This window comes from Streptopelia decaocto, assembly GCF_964273445.1.
Source record: "Streptopelia decaocto genome assembly, chromosome: 12".
Taxonomy (NCBI): domain Eukaryota; kingdom Metazoa; phylum Chordata; class Aves; order Columbiformes; family Columbidae; genus Streptopelia; species Streptopelia decaocto.
The window spans coordinates 15801790-15822393 of record NC_138667.1 but is presented as its reverse complement, the minus strand read 5'-3'; the positions used below and the strand labels follow the sequence as shown (position 1 = coordinate 15822393).

General features: G+C 37.2%; 1 protein-coding gene across 1 annotated transcript in view; it reads left to right on the top strand.

Moving 5' to 3' along the window:
- The window catches only part of DOCK2 (dedicator of cytokinesis 2), a 169785-nt gene that overhangs the window by 94372 nt on the left and 54809 nt on the right, over positions 1 to 20604 (top strand). The window contains exons 28-29 of the mRNA XM_082063591.1: positions 10677 to 10775; positions 12443 to 12537. Of these exons, the coding sequence (XP_081919717.1) occupies positions 10677 to 10775; positions 12443 to 12537 (194 nt within the window). The remainder of the gene's footprint in view (positions 1 to 10676; positions 10776 to 12442; positions 12538 to 20604) is intronic.

Sequence of the window (20604 nt, the reverse complement as noted above, 5' to 3'; positions counted from 1 at the left end):
CAAGTTCTGTTTAAAACTATAAAATATTAGCACTAGCTTTTACGATGAAAACTGAGCAGAACAAGTCACTTTTTTTTTTCTTAATAAAACATGCCTTGAAAACTGATAATGATCTAAACGGGAGATTTGATTCCAGTCCCCTTTGAAGTTAAATAAGAGCATGAGAATCAGTCCTAGTTTTCCATATTCTTTTCTTAATATTGTACAGTTGCAACCAGGATTCTGAGGGGGCTTTGTTTCAATAGGAACCACACAATAGATCACAAGATACAGGCTTAAGAAGCTGTAATGTAGTATCCAGCACAATGGGTTTATGCTAACTCTAATGAGAAAAGAATTAGTTTATAGAACATACAATTATGATGTTGTCAGGAGGTTAGTTATCTTAAAATATGTTAATTTCTTTCAGATATGTGTTGGTGTAGCATCTACCAAGTGCTTGCTCTGCCCTTCAGTTCTATAGAAGTGATTGTATAATATATTCATTACTAAATTAAAATGACAAAAAATTACTTGCTTCATAAACAGATCCTTTTGTATCATTTCAGTGGAGGGGTACAAGAAGGATGATTCTACATACCATCACCTAATAAGCTTTTATGAACAGTTTCAGTAGTCTAGTTCTAAAATGGATATTAAATGTAATAGCATTAATATAGAAATACAATTAATAGATGGGTAGGTTGCAATAGTTCTAATCACAATCTTCTTTTCTATATCTGCTCTCAGAAATATACTGATGCTCCCACGCATTCTGTATTGCAGTGACTGATCCTAAAAATAAGAGCCTTGTAGGACTGTTTAGGAGATACATACGCTAAATATCAGAGTCATAACAGATTTTATTTTTCATATATGCTATTTTTCCAGCACTCCCGTTGATCAAGTCTGTTTATAAATGAGTGTGATTCTGATTTTGTTTGTTTTCTGCTAAGAATGCCATTCTCTAACATTTATCGACACCCACTGTTTCTCTGTTTGCTAGATTCAGGAGATGTTAGCACCCTGGTTTGTTAGTTAGCAAGACAATCTATTTAAATGAAATCCCAGTTTAGTGCTGAGGAAAAATAAAAAATCACTGCAAATAGCCCTGAATGTTTAGGTAGTAAAGCAACGCAAAGAAAGAAGCATCTCTCTCATGGCATATAGTTGTCATCCTCCAAAGAAGTTCATGTGGACTGATGACATGGCACCACAAAAATTGTTGATATTCATGTTTGTTAAAATGCTGGAAAAAGTTTCCAAGTCAGTTTGTGTTTGGGAAGAAGTGTTGTAACACAGTGCTGTTATATCTGCATTCACCGTTTATTCTGAGGAGGATTTATGTCTGGGTTTTTTTTGTGTGTGTGTGAGATGAATTTCAGAATGAATGTCAGAAGGATTTAATGCCAAGGTAGCAGAGACATCGCCTTTGAGCGTGCTTATGTGTGTTACAAAAAACAGCACAGATGTGGGAAGCAAGGCCAGTGTTTTGCCATACACTGTGTGACATTTTCTTCTGCTTTGATTAGTGGGAATGAGGGGAGAACAGGGATGGAAAAAATGAACTGTGAGTGGCCCATGTGGAAGAGGATGAACTCCTGTCCTGCTGCAGTTTTAGGATTTGGAGGCTCCTAGGTTGCAGTCATTGAGAAACTAAGGGACACTCACACTACTGATGGAACATGAGAATATTCCCTGATTCAGTTATTCAAAGAAATTTCCACTCCTGTCTCCTTTTTTAGTTTTGTAGTAAGCACATAAAAAAATTCAGCTCTCATTGGACTGGTGCGGAGTTATGAAAGGGGTATGTGTTCCTTACCCTGACAGAGCTTGGGTATGGTGTGTTGGTGTGACACAGTCCCTCCAGGAGAGATGAGCATGTGCAGACAAGGCTGTTTGGATAAGTTTTGTCCTGTATTATCACAATTTCACCGTTCTTTGTTTCTGTGATCCTGTAACAGAAACTACATCAACTGGGCATCTGCGAAGCAGAAGTCCTTGCAAAGAGCCACAGCTAAGAAGGATGCTGCTTTGGCAGGAGTTTGCAGAATACCCACTAGAACATCATTCTGTCATTTTTAAAGTTTTATCTTTCCATGTTTATACATGTGTTTCCATGGGGTTTTCTCCTTTCACTGAGTATTCCTTATGGTTTCTATTAAACAGCTTACCCAAGATTCAGTATGAAAAGCTTTCTGTCTTAGGAAGACTTTTTGCTATAAACTTTCTTTTTTAGCCAGTTACTCTGCTAACCACACCAAGATCTTTTTAATGTTTAAAAGTAAAGCTCACTACCACAAAAAAACCCAAACCAAACCAAAGAAACAACCAAAAAACCCAAACAAACCCAGTATAAAGCCATCTTAGATATAATTTAAATATTTTTCATATTGCATATGCAAAATAAAACTGTTACAACAGTTGGTAGTTACTCCTTTGGTTTTACTTTAAAATGAAAATATTCTTTCTGTGCACTTTGTCCCTGTTTTCATTGGTGATAGGGAGTAGCAACTTGACAGCAATATGAAGAAGTTGATATAATACCTTTTCATAGTCTAGCTGGCTTTAAAAGCCATATAGTATTTTATCCTGTGTAGGAGTTATATAGTTACAAAATTACATGAAATTGTACGCATGCTGTGTTACACGAGCCAAGATTTATGTCAGTACATCTTCCTTCCATGATGGAAAATTCCCCATTTATGCAGACTTGGATGCATTTTATATCATTGTCTATTGATGTAGGATGAATTCTTTTTTGTGGGGGTAAATTCACATCTCTATTTGAGGTCCTTTGTATACACATGCATGAATCTATTTCAATTGTTCTGTTTTCCCCTACTGTAGCTGTGAAAAAGCAGAGAGCAAAATTATTCTAGTGAGAGTCCCTTTACCATGGTCATATTGGTAAATGATGGAGATAACAGGGCAGCTTCAGGGCAATTACCTCTGCATTTCCATTTATTTCAACTGTTTTGTTACCAGAATCTTGAGAGCTCTAGTGGAGGATTCAGGATGGATTTAGATATGTTGGTGCCCCTTCACGTGTTCATTGTCTTGGTCCTGGGGAAACCTCTTTATAAGCATTTGTGTAATTTCCCGAAGAACTATGTAACAAGTTAACTTCTTTTTTTAAGGCAGTCTGAATGTGAAAGATTGCTTTGAAGGAAAACGTACACATTTCTCCTGGCTTTAGTCAATGTGTATTTGTGGTGTGTGCTGAGTATTTCCTTTGGTTCCCCTTCAAGCACCTCCAGAGCAGGACAGACCCACGGTTAGGCAGCTTTCACCCCACCAGAACAACAGTCAAAACTATTTTGAAATATGGAGGTGAAGATAAATTATTATTCTTTGAAAGAAGCTATAAATGCAACAGTGATTTATTAACTCTTATTATTTCCAGTCTGATTTCATCGTTCTTGTCACAAAATTAAACAAATTACCAGAGTACCAATGCAATGCTCTTAATGTGGAAGGGGGCAAATGACAATTGGAACTGCCAAATTAAAAGCACCTCAGCATTAGTGCACATTTAAAATATCAGGGAGAAGTACCAGGCTCCTTACATAAAAGTTAATCCAGTTGCTACAGCTGCTAGAAAAAGAACAGTGATTTTTAAATAAATTAAATTTTAATTTCTCAGCAACTTGGATCTTATGGCTTACTTATCTAGGCCTAAGTAAAAGGACAAACTCTGACCTAAGAGAGGGGATATCAACCAGGTAAGGCATTGGGGATTTAACCTCAGCCTAAGAGATGGCTGCATGTTAGCAATTACAAATGTTTCAATATGGGATTGCGCATACTTTGACAAAAGCAAGATTTATTCATCAACAAGAATGTCTGGTACTAAAGAGAGTTGAAGAATTTGGTGAGATTTTGTTGGCCTGGTGACAAAAAACATTGTGTTTTTTGGAAGCTTAAGTGCAGCTATCCTATTGCTTAAAAAGAATTAATAAAGTCTTACATAATTGACAATAAAATATGTTAGTGTATTCCTTAGAGTTTGATATTAATTAATCCTAAACATATGCAGTTGATAGATTTGTTAGTGTAATGGATATGAGTTGTTGGAAAATTATTTTTATTGGGCCTTATTTTCTCTGTAAGATCAATTTATAAGCAAGAGGAAAGTTTCTGGAGCTATATGACTTTCAGCAGTTGTAAGCAGAATTATTACCATAAAGCTTTGTTTTAACCATTCACAAATATATTGTATTAGTCTCATCTCTGATCGTGCAGCTGAAGTTTAATTTAATTTTCCTGTCTTCAATGAGTGCAGCTGAAAAAGAACAAAATCAATTAAAGGGTGACTTAGTTCTGAGAATACAGGAGGTGGCTCTGTTTAGTTTTAAGGAAGTGAATCAGCATCCAAGACATTCACCCTCACAATATGTGCCAATTCAGAAGATGTGGTTTAGGAGTAAAAGACGTTACTGCACTTTAATGAAGTTAAATTGCTCAGTTCTACCCTTTTGTGTCTGCCCCGGTTGTTGATCTCTCTTGCAGCCAGCACATTTTGCGTTGTAGTCCCATACAGCTGGCAATCCCCTCTGCGCTTTTCCTGCTGTTAAGTGTTACACCTCTGGACAGGGGATTAGCTCCAGCTCAGCCCAGCCAATGTATCATTTCCTTCAAGTTCCCAGTCTGGTTTCCAGTGCCTTTAAATGCAAGAGACTGGGTAACCATTACTGCAATAAATAAACCAGGGTTAATACTTTTAGTCTGATTCTTTGCTTGTATTTTGCATGCACACTGTCAGTGTTTCTGTGGAATCCTGACTGCATCATCTCTAACGTGGGGATGAGCGCGCTGGGCAGGACAAGCCACGCTTTGCTAAGGTGACTGACCAGCCGGTTTAGTGGCACCAGGGAAGTGGAATAGCACTTGGAATGAGAAATTAGTGAAATAACCAGCCTGACAGCACTGGGGTACTTGGGATTCTCAGTGGATATCTTACGTACCAGGGCAGGAAGCTTCTTCTGGCCTCTGAGACCAGTCTGGAAAGTAGCTACAGTAATTGTGGTGAAGCAATTAGTGGATTGCAGAGGAGGAGGGAAGAGGTGCAGCATAAAGGTGCATGGAGCCCTGCAGGCAAGGATGGAAGGTTTCAAATGGGACAGCACAGCTGCGACTGGCAGTGTGGGCAGCACGGGTTAAGTGAGGAGGTGGAACAGCTGTTTTTTGGGGAGCTGCGCTCTGGATGAGACAGTTCAGGTTTCAAGCTGTGATTGCTCTTTCCAAATGATCATCTTCTCACTTCATCCTAAATAGTGTTATCCGTAATTTATTTGTACATAGGCCTTAAAGATGAACACAATGTTAATATTCTGGGAGAAAGTAATAAATTATACAACTGTGTTTGAGCACAGACTTAAGTTGGAGCAATTACAGTAGAGTGTTCATCCTAGCCAGAGACTGCAGTAGAAGTTGTGGAGTGGATTTATAAAACAAAACCAACCAAACAACAAAAACGTTGCAAAGAATGAAAAATATTTTTGGAACATTGCTGGGAAACCAACACAAAGTTTAAAATAAATAAAAGTTAATGGCAAAGGATATTTTCTTAAAAAATCATGCTGGTTTTGTCATGCCATAAACCATTGTCTATGGCTTTTATCTATGTCTGGAAAAGTCTTAAATGAAATAATTTTGAAATGGCCTTGATTGTCTAACTTGTAACATATATTTACATCTTACAGAGCACTGCTATTACTTTTTCATTGTGTTATGAAATTGTCCTATATTTTTCCATCTGGTAGTCTGCTGTTTTTATAGTTGTATATTCTTTTGACTAAATCATATGAGTATAAAGAAAACAGCAGAACAAAGTAAAACAGCCCAGCATGTTTTCAGTCAGAAATCAAAGGGTGTCAGTGAGATGCAGGAATAAGGTGCCTGAGCTTCTGTTCCAGTCAGCCCGTAAAGTCAAGACGACAGACTCAACGAACTGTGTGAGTGTATAAGTGGAAAATTAAAACCTTAGACCTACTAAGAATAGATGAATCTGTTATTGCACATTAATTATCAGTAAGCTGCACTCATTGGCAAGCTACAAGTCTGCGTGCATTAGGAGCTGTTTCCCATTTCAGACGCATTCTACAGATCTGATGAATACTCCAAGTTGGTGCACAGCAGCCTGTTTTAATATTTATATTCTTTGTGCCTTTACAGCTAGAAAAAGAACAGTTTAGTACAGCACATGCATTGGCAGTGACATCTGTTTCTAGAGAAGAAACAGAACTACATTAGCAGGTCACTTCAAATTCTGCTTATCTTTTTATTTCAGAGTGTTTTTGTTTAGTGTTTGCATAATACGATAAAGATGTTTGTGCTACCCTCTACATATGGTGCAGTTTTAGTGTGGTTTTCTGAGGAACTGTGACTCCAAACCACTGTGGTTCTTCATGGCATCATGTCTGGTAATTATGTTATTCTTTGCCTCACAATGCTCAACAGTTGTCAAGACTCAATTCTGTGAAAACAGTACATTGGGAGGTCTTCTCAATTATGTGCTTTTGCTATTAACATAAATATTGATGATTTTTAACATTGGATTGAAACAGTTGATTGGTTAACTTTTCTGTAATTACATTAAAGATAATATATTTATCACTCTTCCTTTAGAAAGATTTGCAGTTGTCTCTAAACAAAACAAAACAAGGAGAACTGTTTAGCCATTAGAAATTCTTGGTCACCCTGTTTATGTGGGCCATTTTTACAATTGCTCTCACTAAGATACAATGTGTTTTGAAACATCTATTTTAACCTGAAAAGAAGTTGAGAATTAGATCTAATCTATGTGATATGGTCACTTCATACACCACAAAAATGTGTGATCTTCTGAAGATTCTTCGCTCAATACAGAAAACTGTTCATTAATCAAATGTGCACCAACACAGGGTTACAGATCGTGAGGCTGATGGCAATAGTGAGTAAAATGAGCATTTAGAACATCCAGTATTCGGCTAAAATGGAATATAAAAATAACTACATCATCTTCGGCCTTCAGAAATCTTTGAATTATTAGGAATTATTCATGTTTCTGTTTTGTTTGCTTTTTAATGATGTGCATGTGGTTATATATTTAACTCAGGCTCCACGTTGGTGAAGTGCTCTATTAATGAGGATAAATGTTACTCAAGTGCCTACATGAAAAAAACACCCTCTTTAGTCCTTCCAGAAGTACAGCTGCATGATTACCTACCCTCCAGCCACTGAAATACTTCTGCTAGATGAGAATCCAAATGTACCTTCATTCTACGTTATTTCTGTTGCTGTTTGTTTTTCCAGTGCTTTATTTATTCTGGTGGTGCTAGTATTATCTGAAGTTACTACGGCAACCTGTCACCATCAGCTGTTATAAAGTATGCTGGGATTTAGTTGCTAGGTGGTGAAGTTTGTCATCTTACTCACATGACCGGAATGTTTTTCAGATGGTTCTTTGCCTGTACATGTTGCATCCACAGCTAATGTGAACTTTCACAACAGCGGGAAAGATTCCGCATTCTTTCCCCTTGACCTTAGAAAGCCCTGCGTGTTTACAGTATATGTCTATGATCCCTTTTGATGTACTTTGTACATACTGAACCAAACCAGCATTTCCTTTACCTTAGCCACTGTTTAGCAGTATTTCTACTACAGCCAGCATTATAGTTCATTTAATTTTGATATTATGTTTTGTTTTTTTTTAAATGGGCAGGGAATTTGAATGTCTCCTGAGACATTTTTCCCCCGTCTCATTTTCATTTAACCACCTATTTATTCATGTTTCTAATCCTGATGGAAGTGCAGTGTTCATACTATCAGTTTCCTTATTTCTTTACCCATTTTGAAAGACTGTCAGCCAAATGCTTAATTCAAAAATGAGAATTCAGTGCTGTTTCTGTTCCAGGTTTTTTTATATTTAAATGAAGATTCAAATTTTTCACTTGGAAAACATACATCTTATTAGATCTCTTCATAGCAGTGCAGTGTATTCAGAGTTCTTTCGGTTAATTTTCCTGTTAGTATTCTCTCATTAGTCAAGTGTTTACATTGATGCATTTATTTTTTATACATTTGACCTAGTTCCTATCAACCTTTTCTGTGGCAGTTCACAGGATAATTCCTGACATGACTGAAGAACTTCACCTTCTCTGCCATAACCTTTTGTACACTATTCAATTCCTACAGACAATGTTCGACTTAATGCAATTTTTTTTTTTTTAATCATAAGCATTATACTACTGTATTTGCAGGTGGTACTTTATACTGAATTTCTTCTGTCCTTCTAGTGAGGATGCAGTCTGCATCCAAAGGGTAATGCATAGTTATTGTGCAGAACTTACTGTATTTTCAAGCAGCTCATGCTCTTTGCACATTCTAGTAAGAAGTACTTAAACAGCATAGGGGAATTTAAGTGAATACATAGAGGTATGTGCAGATTTGATCACAGCTCTTTATAGTCCTGTATTCCACTTCAAGTTCTGCCAGTGAGAATGGTGATGCTGAGAGCGTGTGAGTACTTTAAAGAGCCGAGGCTGCGTCTGAGAAGCGAATCTTTATTGCTGGCGTTTGGGGATTAGGAGGGAGGGGCAAGCTTTTAACCTATAAAGAAGCTAGCAGTTAATTTCTAATAGTTGAGATTGCTGGATTATTAAAGATCAAATAGTGTATGTTTTCCTGCTTTACAGTTACCTGGAAATGATGGAGGAAGTTTTTGTAGCAAACGAGCTTTACCATCACCTTCTTTTTTAGGTATCATTAAGTCCCACTGATGTAAATTTGACAGGTTTGGTGTGAGTTACTGGCCAGCAATATGTGATCTTTGCTTATGGCTCTTTTCAGTAATCACAGCTTATCATTTGTTAATTTAAAAAGCACCACACACAGTTACTAAGAATAGGCATCCATGCAGTACCATAATCACAGATATAGCTAGCCACGTTTTAGAAGTTGGTTTCAACAAAAGAAATAACCTTCTTAAAGTCTTTATGCCTTTAAGCAATATAATATTAAATGCTCATGAAGAAATGCTGCTTATTTCAAGAAGTGATTATTTAACATGAGCATAGAAAGGCATTCTGTGGCAAATGTTTAACTACTAAAAATACAAGCTGTTTTCTATGTACAATTCTCTAACTTGTGTCAGTATTTTTTTTTTTTCAAAATCAAAGCATCAGAAGAAAAACCCCTCACGATTTCATTACTGAATCCTTAGCAATTCATTATTACTTTCAGCTATACGTTTAACACCACAGAAAAGATTTGTCTGATTCATAACTGTAAAAGTGAACTACTACAGCAGGAAAACCAGCATTTCTTTTTAGAAGAGCATCGGTACCCGACAACACACGATTCCTTACCTGAAAGCTTTTGGTTTACCTGCAGAAAATGTGTCTTCTTAGTCTTAAAAAGTAGGCAAGCCACTCACTAGAACTAATGTTACTCCAAAAGAAGGTATAGTAGGTCCTTTATATCGTAATTTTCACTGTTTGTATGCAAGAAGTGTGCTGGCTCTGCTCACGTAGGAATAAATAAATAAAAAAAGGCAGTATAAACTGAGCAGCAGCTAACACATGAAAGTAAAAGACCTCTAGTGGCCATAACCTGCAGTTAAAGCAGGCTTCCCTGCTCGGAGGGACACACAAAATGGTTGGGTACCACAAACCGCAGCTGAGACTTCGGTACCGAGTGCCATCGGTGCCTTTTGATGGAGCAAAAGGAGAAAATGAACTGGAGTTAATCAGAGAACCTCATCAGTGTCGGCTGGAAATTCAATTCTGGCCAGAGGGGTGGGGGAGCCCCTTGTGTCAATTCTAAACCAGTATGATGCAAAGATCCAAGTAAATCTAGAACATTGTTTTGCATGCTCAGCTATTTCATAGTCTCTTACTTTAATAAAATCAGAGGGCTTAAAGCAGGTATACTTGTACAGTTTTAAAACAACTATTAAAAGTTCAGCAAATTGAAAGGCATCAATAAGGAGGATTCTTCACTGTCTTAAAAACTGCACATCATTAAGCTCAGTATTATTGTTAGAGAGAAATATCTTTGTGAGTTTCAGTAAATTACAGTGAAAAGCTACGATTATAAATCGGTTTCTATTTTTCAGCAATTTTGCTTTAGGAATTGAGAAATAGAAAATTGTTTCTTTTGAGCAAGTTTGCAAGAAGTTTTGAGAGGTGAAAGTAACAGTATTCTATACAAGTTTTATGGAGTTCTTTAATAGTTACTTAAATGCCTGAGGAATGTAAAGAAAATGGCCTTTCTTTTCCAATATTTATCCCTGTGAATAACCTATGTTTCTAGAGTGATTAGAAAATTTTAATGCTAATGTATTTTTTTTCCTATGAGTTTCTAATGGAAGAATCCCAGGCAACATCATGTGCCTTTTTGAAGTCTTAAAGTAACATTGAGTTTTACTTTCTATATAAAGTTTTCTTGTCACAATGTGTGATTCCATGTGGAGTTTCATAAACGATGCGGCCCTCTCACCAAAGCCGACTCTTTGTCAGGACAGCTTTTGAATTATCCTTTTTGAGTTTTTAGTATGTTTCTTTCATCTGGGCTTGAAAAAGCTAGACTATTATTTTATTTTTACAGACATAAAAGGATTTATTAGGCATTTAGAGTAGTTCAGCTTTTGAAAGGATACAATCAAATATCTCATATAATCCGCATGTGTTGATTTGTGTGTGGATTTCTTTCAGAGTCACTTTGTGGCATGCATGACAGCGATCTTAAACCAGATGACCAACCAGCATTATTCAGTTTACATTGAAACTTTTCAGACAAGTTCAGAACTAGTGGTGAGTACAATATATTTGTAAATATTTCCTCTGAAAAATCACTAGGATTGTTCTGGAGTATCTCATCTGATTCCTCTTAGAACAAAGTCTGTTTCTGTATGTTGTCTTTCTCTGTCGTTGTGTTCCCTCCCTCTTCTAATGGCGACATTGGATAATACTCTAATCAGAAATTTGGAAAGAGATAAATGTCACTGTTGTTGACCCTTGCACCAAGGTGGTAATCTAATAATCAAGAATACGTAATGCAATCTTGGTTTTATAGTTTTCTGAGGGGAACAAAACAACAAAATCAACCCTCAACTAAGTGAACCCTCGCTCCCTCCTTTGCACATGGGGATCGCTTTCTACTTTTCACTTACACTATTGAGTCCATTACTGGTTCAGATAATGTTGTATTGTAAATGGACTAAATGCCTTATCATTGCAACATATCTTTTTATTCAAGTTCTATCTGGCAATTGAATGATATTTGGGGTATATTTTTAGTTTGTACCACTGGTTACTATGTTATAAAGGTTTTGGTAGTCCTACGTCTGGTCTTTTATACTCCTCACATGGCTCTGAAATAAGTCTGGGCATTGGCTAAGGTTTTGATTACACTATCAACATTCCAGGAGGTAATATTTTCAGTTGGCAAGATCTGTTGTTTCCTTTTTCTCTTAAAGTCAAAGTGGTGCTATAACTGAAACGCTAAAAGATCAAATCTTGGGTAGCTTTTGCAATTCTTCCTGTGCTTTAGCTTACTTGAAAATATAACAGTATGTTAACATAATTTCAGCTTCCAAGCAGTTTGGGTGCTCGATCCTAGTTGTTTTAGTAATCCATAAACTGCTTAAGTAATTCCTGGGGTGGGAGCAAGAAGCAGGGGGAAGGTCAATATGATCAATGGATTTTGCTGTTTTTAAAGGCATTGCTTTGTTGTCTTGTCCTTTTCCACACCATATGTCAGTGAAGATGACAGAGATTTGTTTTCTAATAATGTTGTTGAGAGCTATTGTTCACTCGGTTCTATGTAAGTGATAGGACAAGAAAGGGTACAGACTTCACCAAGAGCTGCTTGGGAGGTTTTGGTGATACATGATGACATTTCAGGCTGTTCATCTCACAGACTTCTAGTTGACTTGCTCGGAAGTTCAAGGGTAAAACCACATATGTGCACTATACATGAAATAGACCTGAAATAATTATGTTCATTTTATTTAAATTCATGGTACAGTGATCTCTAAATGCTTCTAGGAAAAGAAATAGTGTTTGTTTTGATTGGAAGCTTTCAGTGCCTTTGATTTTTAATTTAGAATAGTAAATTTGGACTAACTGGACTAAATAAAAAAATCCAATTTTTTTCAAATCTGTTAGTTCTTTATGGATAGCGAGACTGTTTTGCTAATTAATAACAAATTTAATAGTGTTACTCCCATTAACTTTCCATTAATTTAGGGCTTATCTTTTCTTAAGAACCCAATGTAATGACTCTCAGCTTTCACCCAGAATCTGAGACTGCTGTTTTACAGGACTTCAGTTCCAGTTTTGGGCTTACTGATACACCAGGAATTTTTCCATTGACTTCACTGGGAGCCAAGTGGAGCCCTCCATCTTAGTTCTTTAATCACAGGCAGGGACACTTAAAGTTTATGTTACACAGTAACTGACGTATTTTGTTGTTCTAGGACTTCTTGATGGAAACATTCATCATGTTCAAAGATCTCATTGGAAAGAATGTTTATCCTTCAGACTGGATGGCCATGAGCATGGTGCAGAACAGGTAAAATGGGGCTGGAGGGAGGATTTGGGCTCATATTCCATGTGTTTGTGAAAAGCAAACTCGTTTTTCTATCTTGGAGTTTCACCGTGCAGTCTAAGATGATGATATCATTCCAATTTGGTGAATGCCAAGAAGGTCATAATCTGAAATAATTTACTGAGAATACGTTAAATTAAACTAGCTGCATGTGCTTTAACTACACTTACAATGGAAAAGAAAAAACAACATATTGAACAGTAAAGTGGAAGTACATAGTTGGTCTCCACATTGACAGCCAACAGAAGTCAACTGTAAAAAGCCTGTTGAATCTTAATTGTGTGATTTCTGCACAGGGTTAGAATGTTGTCACTAATACATCAAAAATTCATTGTGATGCATGTTATCAAACACAGTTTTCTTTCCAATGCCCTGAGTTTGCTTTGATTGCTGAAAGCACTGATGATAAAGACCAAATCTTTGAGTGCAACACACCGTTTGTAGAAGGCGTCTGGATCCATTGTGTTTACTGTAGCTCACATTGTTGAGGAAATGTATTGGTATGCTATAGCTCGTTTGGGGTTTTGTCATGATTGATTGCTTCAAACTCAAGTATATTGCCTTTGTAGATCAAGGTGGCAACTAAGCAAAAGTTTGTATGTTCAGATTTATCATGCTCCATATTGTTTGCTCTATGAGAGCTTGCAATTAGTAAGAAATCTTTGAGTACTCTTATAATATAAGATTTACTGAAGGAAATACCTCGTGGACATAAACTGTGCAGATTGTATGTCTTTGCCTGCAGCTATAATCTGTCTGTTTTGGTGCCGCCATAAATGATGGTGGATAAACCGAGTATTGCTTGAGCCACAGGACCACTGCTGTCTTGGTGTCAGGATTGCAACTCGCATAAGTTCTTTTGTTGAGATGTGAGTTTTGTTGTTTGTTGTGAGCATCAGTTACAAACGATAGTAGTTTCATCCCACTTCTTTCTCTGTCTGAGCCAGTCTTTGGCTTATAAAGGTAAAATTTAATTGAATGCACATTATGTTGCTGCTGCTGCAAATTGTAATTATTTTTGATGTAGCAAAGATTACTCTTGAAGTATCGGTTTAGTACTAAAGTAACCTAACAGTTTTATATTGTATGTAACTATATAAAACCTTCCATATGTAAAACTGTTTCTCTTATCTAGAAAATGCTGTTAACATCTGCATTATTCACAAGTGTTGCATTTTTTTACTCTGTTGGGGTGGGGGAAGTGTCAGTCCTTGTTCATTGAATATGCCTTTAGGGCTTGGGGGTTCGCCTGGTGGTATCTATATTGCCTCAGTTTCTGAGAACTGAAATCCGTTTGTGATATTGTATATTTGTTGATAAGGCCTCCTAAAGACTCTGAACTTGGTGGGACAATTTGGTCCAGTCAGGCTTTGTTGCTCTAAACCTTATCATGTGTTGGACAATGCAAAGGAAAATATTTTAAGAAAAAAGTCAGCATTAAAAAAAAAAAAGTTTAGCAGCTATTTAACAGTGCTTCTGCAAACACTTTGCTTAACTAAATTGACTTGGCAGTGTTTATAGTCTTTGATTATGTTGTTGTTACCAAGATTACATGGAAATGAGTTATTGATCTTACTTTCATGTCTTAATTTTGTGTTATATCAACAACTGTGAGGGGGGATTTTTATTATCAGTCTTGATAGAAATTTAGGGTTGGTTTTATTTTTTGTTTGGGATTTTTTCTTGAGAGGACGTGGGTGTTCTATGAAATAAATTGAAGACTAATTTAGATTTCTAGTTTTGTCTTATTAAGATGTTTTACTCCATAGTGAAGAAGTAGCAAAGAAAAAACATCACAGTGAGTCAGGCTGGGGTCTCTTATAATGGAGAGGGAGAGGAGAGACCCCACAAAAAGTGCTCGCACAGCTAAGGTTTTGCATTCTTAATTCACCTGCTCTGAGTAGGAGGATACATGCAGGCCTTTTTACACCCTGAAGAACATATTTTACCTTAAGAGTCTCCCATTTCTGATTTTGCAAAAATATTAGTTCCAGGCTGTAAGGCACGTCTGCTGTGTAACCTCAGCAATGGCAGAGCATGGTTGGCACTTCTTCCCTCCGGGCATTCGACAAAGCCTGACAGGCTCCCCAGGATGATCTCTCGTATTTTGTACCTAGCAGGGAAAGTGGGCACTGGAGGAATTTCGCTCTAGGATATACTGCAGTACAGAAACATAAAACCAGAGTACATTTACATTGAGGCAGAGGAAGGGGAAGAGCTTCAATAGTACTGTTGTACAATTCGTCCTGTTTGTGGTTAAAAGGTGTTCCTAATGAGCAGGACACTCTAATGACTCTTAAACATAAATAAAAGACAGACATTGCCTGCATGATATCAGGGATATTTCCACTAAAGGTTAGATGTCTGGCATAGATAGGGGAAAAGAGTTAAAGGTCCTGGGGATATATTTTTTTCTATCAGAGAGAGGGTATGCCAACTGGGAAGGGAGACACCTCTGTCCAAAGGAAGGGAGAATGTGCACATTCATGTCCAGGAGAAGCTGTGGTAGGAGAGTTGAAAGAATGCGAGTAGAAGCTTAATTGACTAAACTTACTTAGTCAAGCTTTGCCTGTATCAGGATGGAATAATTTAACTCAAATTAATTTAAATCACTATTATAAATAACGTACTGTTTACTCTCAAAGCAGGTTCTGATTCCCAAAAGCCATTTGAAGGAGGCAAAATCTGTGTGTACCAGTCCCACTGGACTGGGAGTATTCTGTATTCTGTCAGCAGCTGAGAATCAAAAAGTGGAATGATCTGCTTTTTTTCCCCCCCTTCTCCTTCTGTCAACAGCAAAATGGCAAGAACACTTCTTCTGGTATGCTAGATGGGGCAGAACACTTGGGGAAACAGTGAAATCCTCATTGAGGTCATGAGGATATAATATCCAAGTTATTTTTGTGATTCTCCATGGTAGATTCAATCGACTTTTGTTCTAATGAAGGTTGCTTACTGCACACTTCTTACTAGTTGCTACTGCTTGCAGGTGCACTTTATTCCACTTATGGTACTTAGACTATTGGCCATTAGCTTATTAAAAGCAGTATTTCATAGGTATGTGGCATTTGGGGGGAAATGCTTTGCTGGTTTAGGTAACACCATGTAGTCTTCTTATCTCTCAGCTGTTTATAATTTTTAATTTAGAGGTACATCATTCCTCCCAGGAAATTCTTGTACCTTATTTCCACACAAAGAGCATAGGGAGTCAGATGTGCTGAGCAAAAGAAATGGTTAGGAGGGTTAGCAACTAGAGGGAAGTGTTCACATCCCTTCCTCTGGTCCTTTGGGCTCTGCAATGGTAATTGCTCAGACAGAGTTTGATCTCCTCATTATTACTACCTGGAATCAATTTTGGTTGGTGTCCAATCTAAATTGGCTTAGAAGGCACTTGCATTGTTTGTGTGTCCATTGAGTTGGTTTTTGAACCTTGCTGACATTATATTTAGGTATTTGAAAATAAGAGGAAACAGGCTTTCACCAGTATATTTCAAGGTCAGATTGTACTTGCTGAAAATCTCATGTGAGATAACACAGTAGGGTATTTTCTAACACCAGTACTTAGGCTTTTTCTAAAATATGTTTTCATTACCTGTATATCCAAGTGTTTTCAGACATCTGTTGGAGTCAAGTGTTCCCCAGCCCTTTTTAAGTTCAACTTGAAAGGGTTAGCACTGCAGGTATTTGGCAAAACAGCTGGAAATGTTGCCAGTTTTCTTTCATTATACACACTAAAAATAGCTGCTTATTTGCTGATGAGCTGCTTTGTAACACCCTCAAGACCTGGTTCTCATGGAGCTCACATGTTGCAGCAGCATTATTAATTCAGCAAAATCTCATTATGGCTTCAAATCAGTGCCACCTGCGTTCCCAAGCACCTCACCATTTCTCAGCCTGCCAGGAACTATAGATTCTCTTGGTGTCATTAGGTCCTGGCCAACCTGCAAAACAAGGCAGAATAAGTTCCTATTTGTTGCCTAGCAAGGGGCTGTAGGGAATTATTTTTAAGAGAGGGACAATAAGGATTCCAAACTTGAGGTTTTTTTTATTGATCATCTGTGAATTACTCTGTTAAACAAGACTTCTGAAAAACATGTTTTTGACACTATACATATGCATGTTTCCAAACAACTCTGCCTTTGAATAGAAACATATATTTTCAGAATAATTAGCTGCTCGTTGTCCTGTGAAACTCAACAAGATGTTGCATTATGAGGACAAATCTTGAAGTAACAAGCACATATAGCAAATCCAGTAGCTCTTGGACTGCTTTTTCTTTTAGATTTTCTGAAGAGCAAACCTGAAGAGCTGGTAGGCACAATTTCAGTACATTTGTCTTGGGTCTGGCTGAGGCGCAGTTCCCTCGCTGGGCTGGGCAGAGGGGACACAGCTGGCCAAAGGGACTCAAGGACAAGGTCTCTCTCCCAAGATGCAGAGGATGCCCTGTGCACACGGGCTGTGCGGAACAAGGTCATTCTGAGTGCCCCAGCACCGATGTGTTGCCCAGATAACCCTCAGTGGTCTGCAGTGCTGGCTTCAGACCTGTAGCTGTCTGGTCACAGGATGGTTCATCTCCACCTTTCAAGTGTCATAGTTTTACTGTTGTTCTTCAAAGATGTAGTGGGAGTTAAGATTCTTTTATGTAACTGAGGTTGGATGAGGGTGTTGCATTTTATTCTGCACAAGTAAGGCAGAATTCAGAAGGCTGATCTGCTGTATACAACTCCTTTCTTTGATCTCATTTTCCTCTGACAATTTTTGACTGGCCCAAGCATACTTGACAGAAATGCAGTTGATTTTCTTAAGGGCTTAAATTTTCAGGGGTCACAACACATTTACATGCAGGTTTATAGAGTATTGCACAACTTCATTTTTAATATTTGAAAAAGCACTTTAATCAATGAGTGTGAATGTCTAATGAAAATATTTCTTTATGCACATGTGCACAAAAGAGTAAATGAAATACTCTGACAAGTTGAAACAGTTTATATTTTTCAGTCATTGCTTTAATCATGTATAGTAATAAGATGTGTTCTTGGGCAGTTTGTTTTTGCTATGAGACTGAAGATGTTCTTGCTGAAATGTAATTTCACTATTAATATAAAGTCCCTTTCAGAGGCAAGGGACATGTTATTTATTTATTTATTGTTTTGCTTGCTGGGGAATATGGCACACGGTGTCCCAGTATTTGCAGGTTTGTATCTCCTTTCCACTACCTCCAGGTGACTGTTTCCTGGTTGTCTTCCCCAGTCCCTACAAAAGTCAGTACAGGGCAAATGGCAAAGAGAACACGCAGTTGTTTCACTGTGCTTTGTAATTTTACTTCCATGGAGAGTTACACTTCCAGCTGTGGCTGATGTATCTGACTGAGTCATTTAAGGCTCTGCTGTCAGCTGTGAGCTTGGCAGAGAAGTCTCTTCCATCTGCAGGTGCTCAACTCTGGTTGTGCCTGATGTAACCCTCCTTTTCCATCGCTTACATTTTTCTAGCACCAAATACTACAAGATGCTTATGTTGCACTAACTCTGCATGTTGCTGGTTGTTACCCATCTTGTGGAATTATCTGCTTACCAAGAAGCTAAACAATTATGTGGTGACTGCAGCAGATCATTGCTCAGCAAGACAGGCGATTGCCTGTCGTGGTACCCAGCGGATGCCTATTACATTCTGACTGCAGTCATTTAGTCTTGTATCTGTCACATGCTGGGAGATGTCCCTTTCCCACTCCCACTGCACAGTACCTCATCTTTCTTGGTATCGACTCCTGGGATGCTCCTGCTTTTGAAGTCTGAGCTCTCCTGAACTAAAAGCAAAGTCTTCAGTGGCCAGAGCAACTCGGCACAGAAGAACAACTTGTTAGTTGGATGTTTTCAGTAAGATAAACTGTTATTTTTCCAGATAGAACTTTAACTTACATATAGATATCTCTAAGGTTCTTTGCTATGTGGCCTCTTATAAAATATTTGTGTATGTTTTCAGGTACTTTAATTTTAGTAAAACATTTGGGGGTTAAGACAATAAGTAGGATTTTCCACTCTGTAGCACATACGTGCAAATGAGTTAAAAAATAATGAAGAGATTACCCATGTAAACTGTTCTAAATATGTTACTACAGAAAAGACTGAAAATATGAATTAAGTATTTGTAATTTGCATCAGGCATTGTTAATTACATTGAGCAATCTTTGTCTTCCACTTTCTGATGAGTAACTTTGGGCAGCACTTCATATCTTAAGAGATTTTAAGGAAATTTAATATATACCGTTTTATGACATTTAACGTTATTTTGAACCTTTATGTTTGTACTTTAAACAGCAGCATCACAAAATAACTGTGCTGGTGTATCATGCATTTGCTGCATAATGATCTTTTTTTTAAAGTCTTAATTTGCTGATTCAATGCAACTCCTTTATTGATACAGTTTTGGCTGTAAAGTGGTAAGCTTGAGTGAGCAGCAATTAGACAAGAGGCAGATGCATAGTTGTCAGTACCTGTAATTACAGATCATATTTTTAGCTTCAGAAAAAGCTAGGCTGCCCTAAAAGTACAGAAGTTATATATTCTAGACAAAAGATATTTGCTTGCTAAATATTTCCAACAAGAATATCTGAAAAATCAGAATTACCTGTGCTGTGTTAAAACAGAATGGAGATACAGAGTAGGGAAAGCTTATGTAACAGGGGAAAGAAAAAGCAAAGCCTAAATAATACTACATTTTATCTTTAAAGTTTTATTGTGAAATTACCTGTAAAATACAGAGCTACCAAACCACACAACAAAAAAGCCAGTCCCACAAACCAACAATAAGCCCCAAACAAACACCCCCCCAAACACTAAAAGCAGTGATAGTACTTTCCAGTGCTATTCATTGTTTTCATGTAATTCTCTAATTCTCATCCTTTGACTTGTGAAATAATAAAAGTATTTTTAGAAAGAGGCCCTAGGAACATCCGTGGAAATATATTTACCAAAGTATCACCTCTGCACCATTCTTAGATCTATAGAAATGAAGACTAAATGATATGTACAAATATTCCAGTAAGGGTGAATTAGTGTCAAAAGGTGAAAACCAAAAATCAGTGGAAGAATGAAGAAGTAATTTCATCGTATCAGTTTAAACCTCCTTCAAAAGTAAAGGCCATGAGAGTTTTTATTAGTGTATGACATCCTGATATACCCCTGTGAATTCACTACATTCATTTATACCAACTGGGTTTCAGCTTTGTATCTTGATCTAGCACTAAAGACACCCGGTGATTCTTTTTATTTTTTAATTCAGATTCTTTCTGCTCTGCAAACAATTAGCTGGAATGTGCAATGAAAAAGAAGAGTAGACAAAAGTGAGAAGATACTCACAATATAAGGAAAAATACTGAAAACACCTTCCGAACTGAGTTACCTATATCAGAGTGCATCATGACAGCTTTTCGTATGCTTAGTTTCCAAGCTATGAAGTTTCTTAAAGCACGTTAAACATCACATTTTCAAATTACTTTGGTGAACCTAATATGCAGTTTTGAAAATGTATGTTGATTCCTAAATTGGAGTTAAATGGTCTTTGAAAACATGCTCTAGGTAGACACTGAAGGAAAAGCCACGTGCAAAGAGGCCGTTGCTGAAGTCAAGAGATCTCAAATGGAAACTCCGGTTGGAGGCATCAAAGCAATTGCTCATTCTTGTCTTTCTCTAGGTGTTGCTTTTGTACTGCTGTCAAATTATACATTACAGCATGTATTATTTTGTATGCTTGGCATAGCTATTCAAGGATAATTTTCAAATAATAATAATAAAGAAAATGAATTGTATGTAACAGTTTAAAATTGAGACAGGAGAAGCTGGATAGCAGTTAATTTTTAAGCAGTTATGTTCTGGCCGTGCTATTTAGATAGACTCTTGGACTGTACAATGAAAAAGAATTTAGGAAAACGACAGTTGCTTTATCATTAGAATACAATATGACTGGTACAAAAATTATTCTTCCATCTATGGTGATACTGAGTTGACACAGAGGAGAAATACGATTAAATTATAC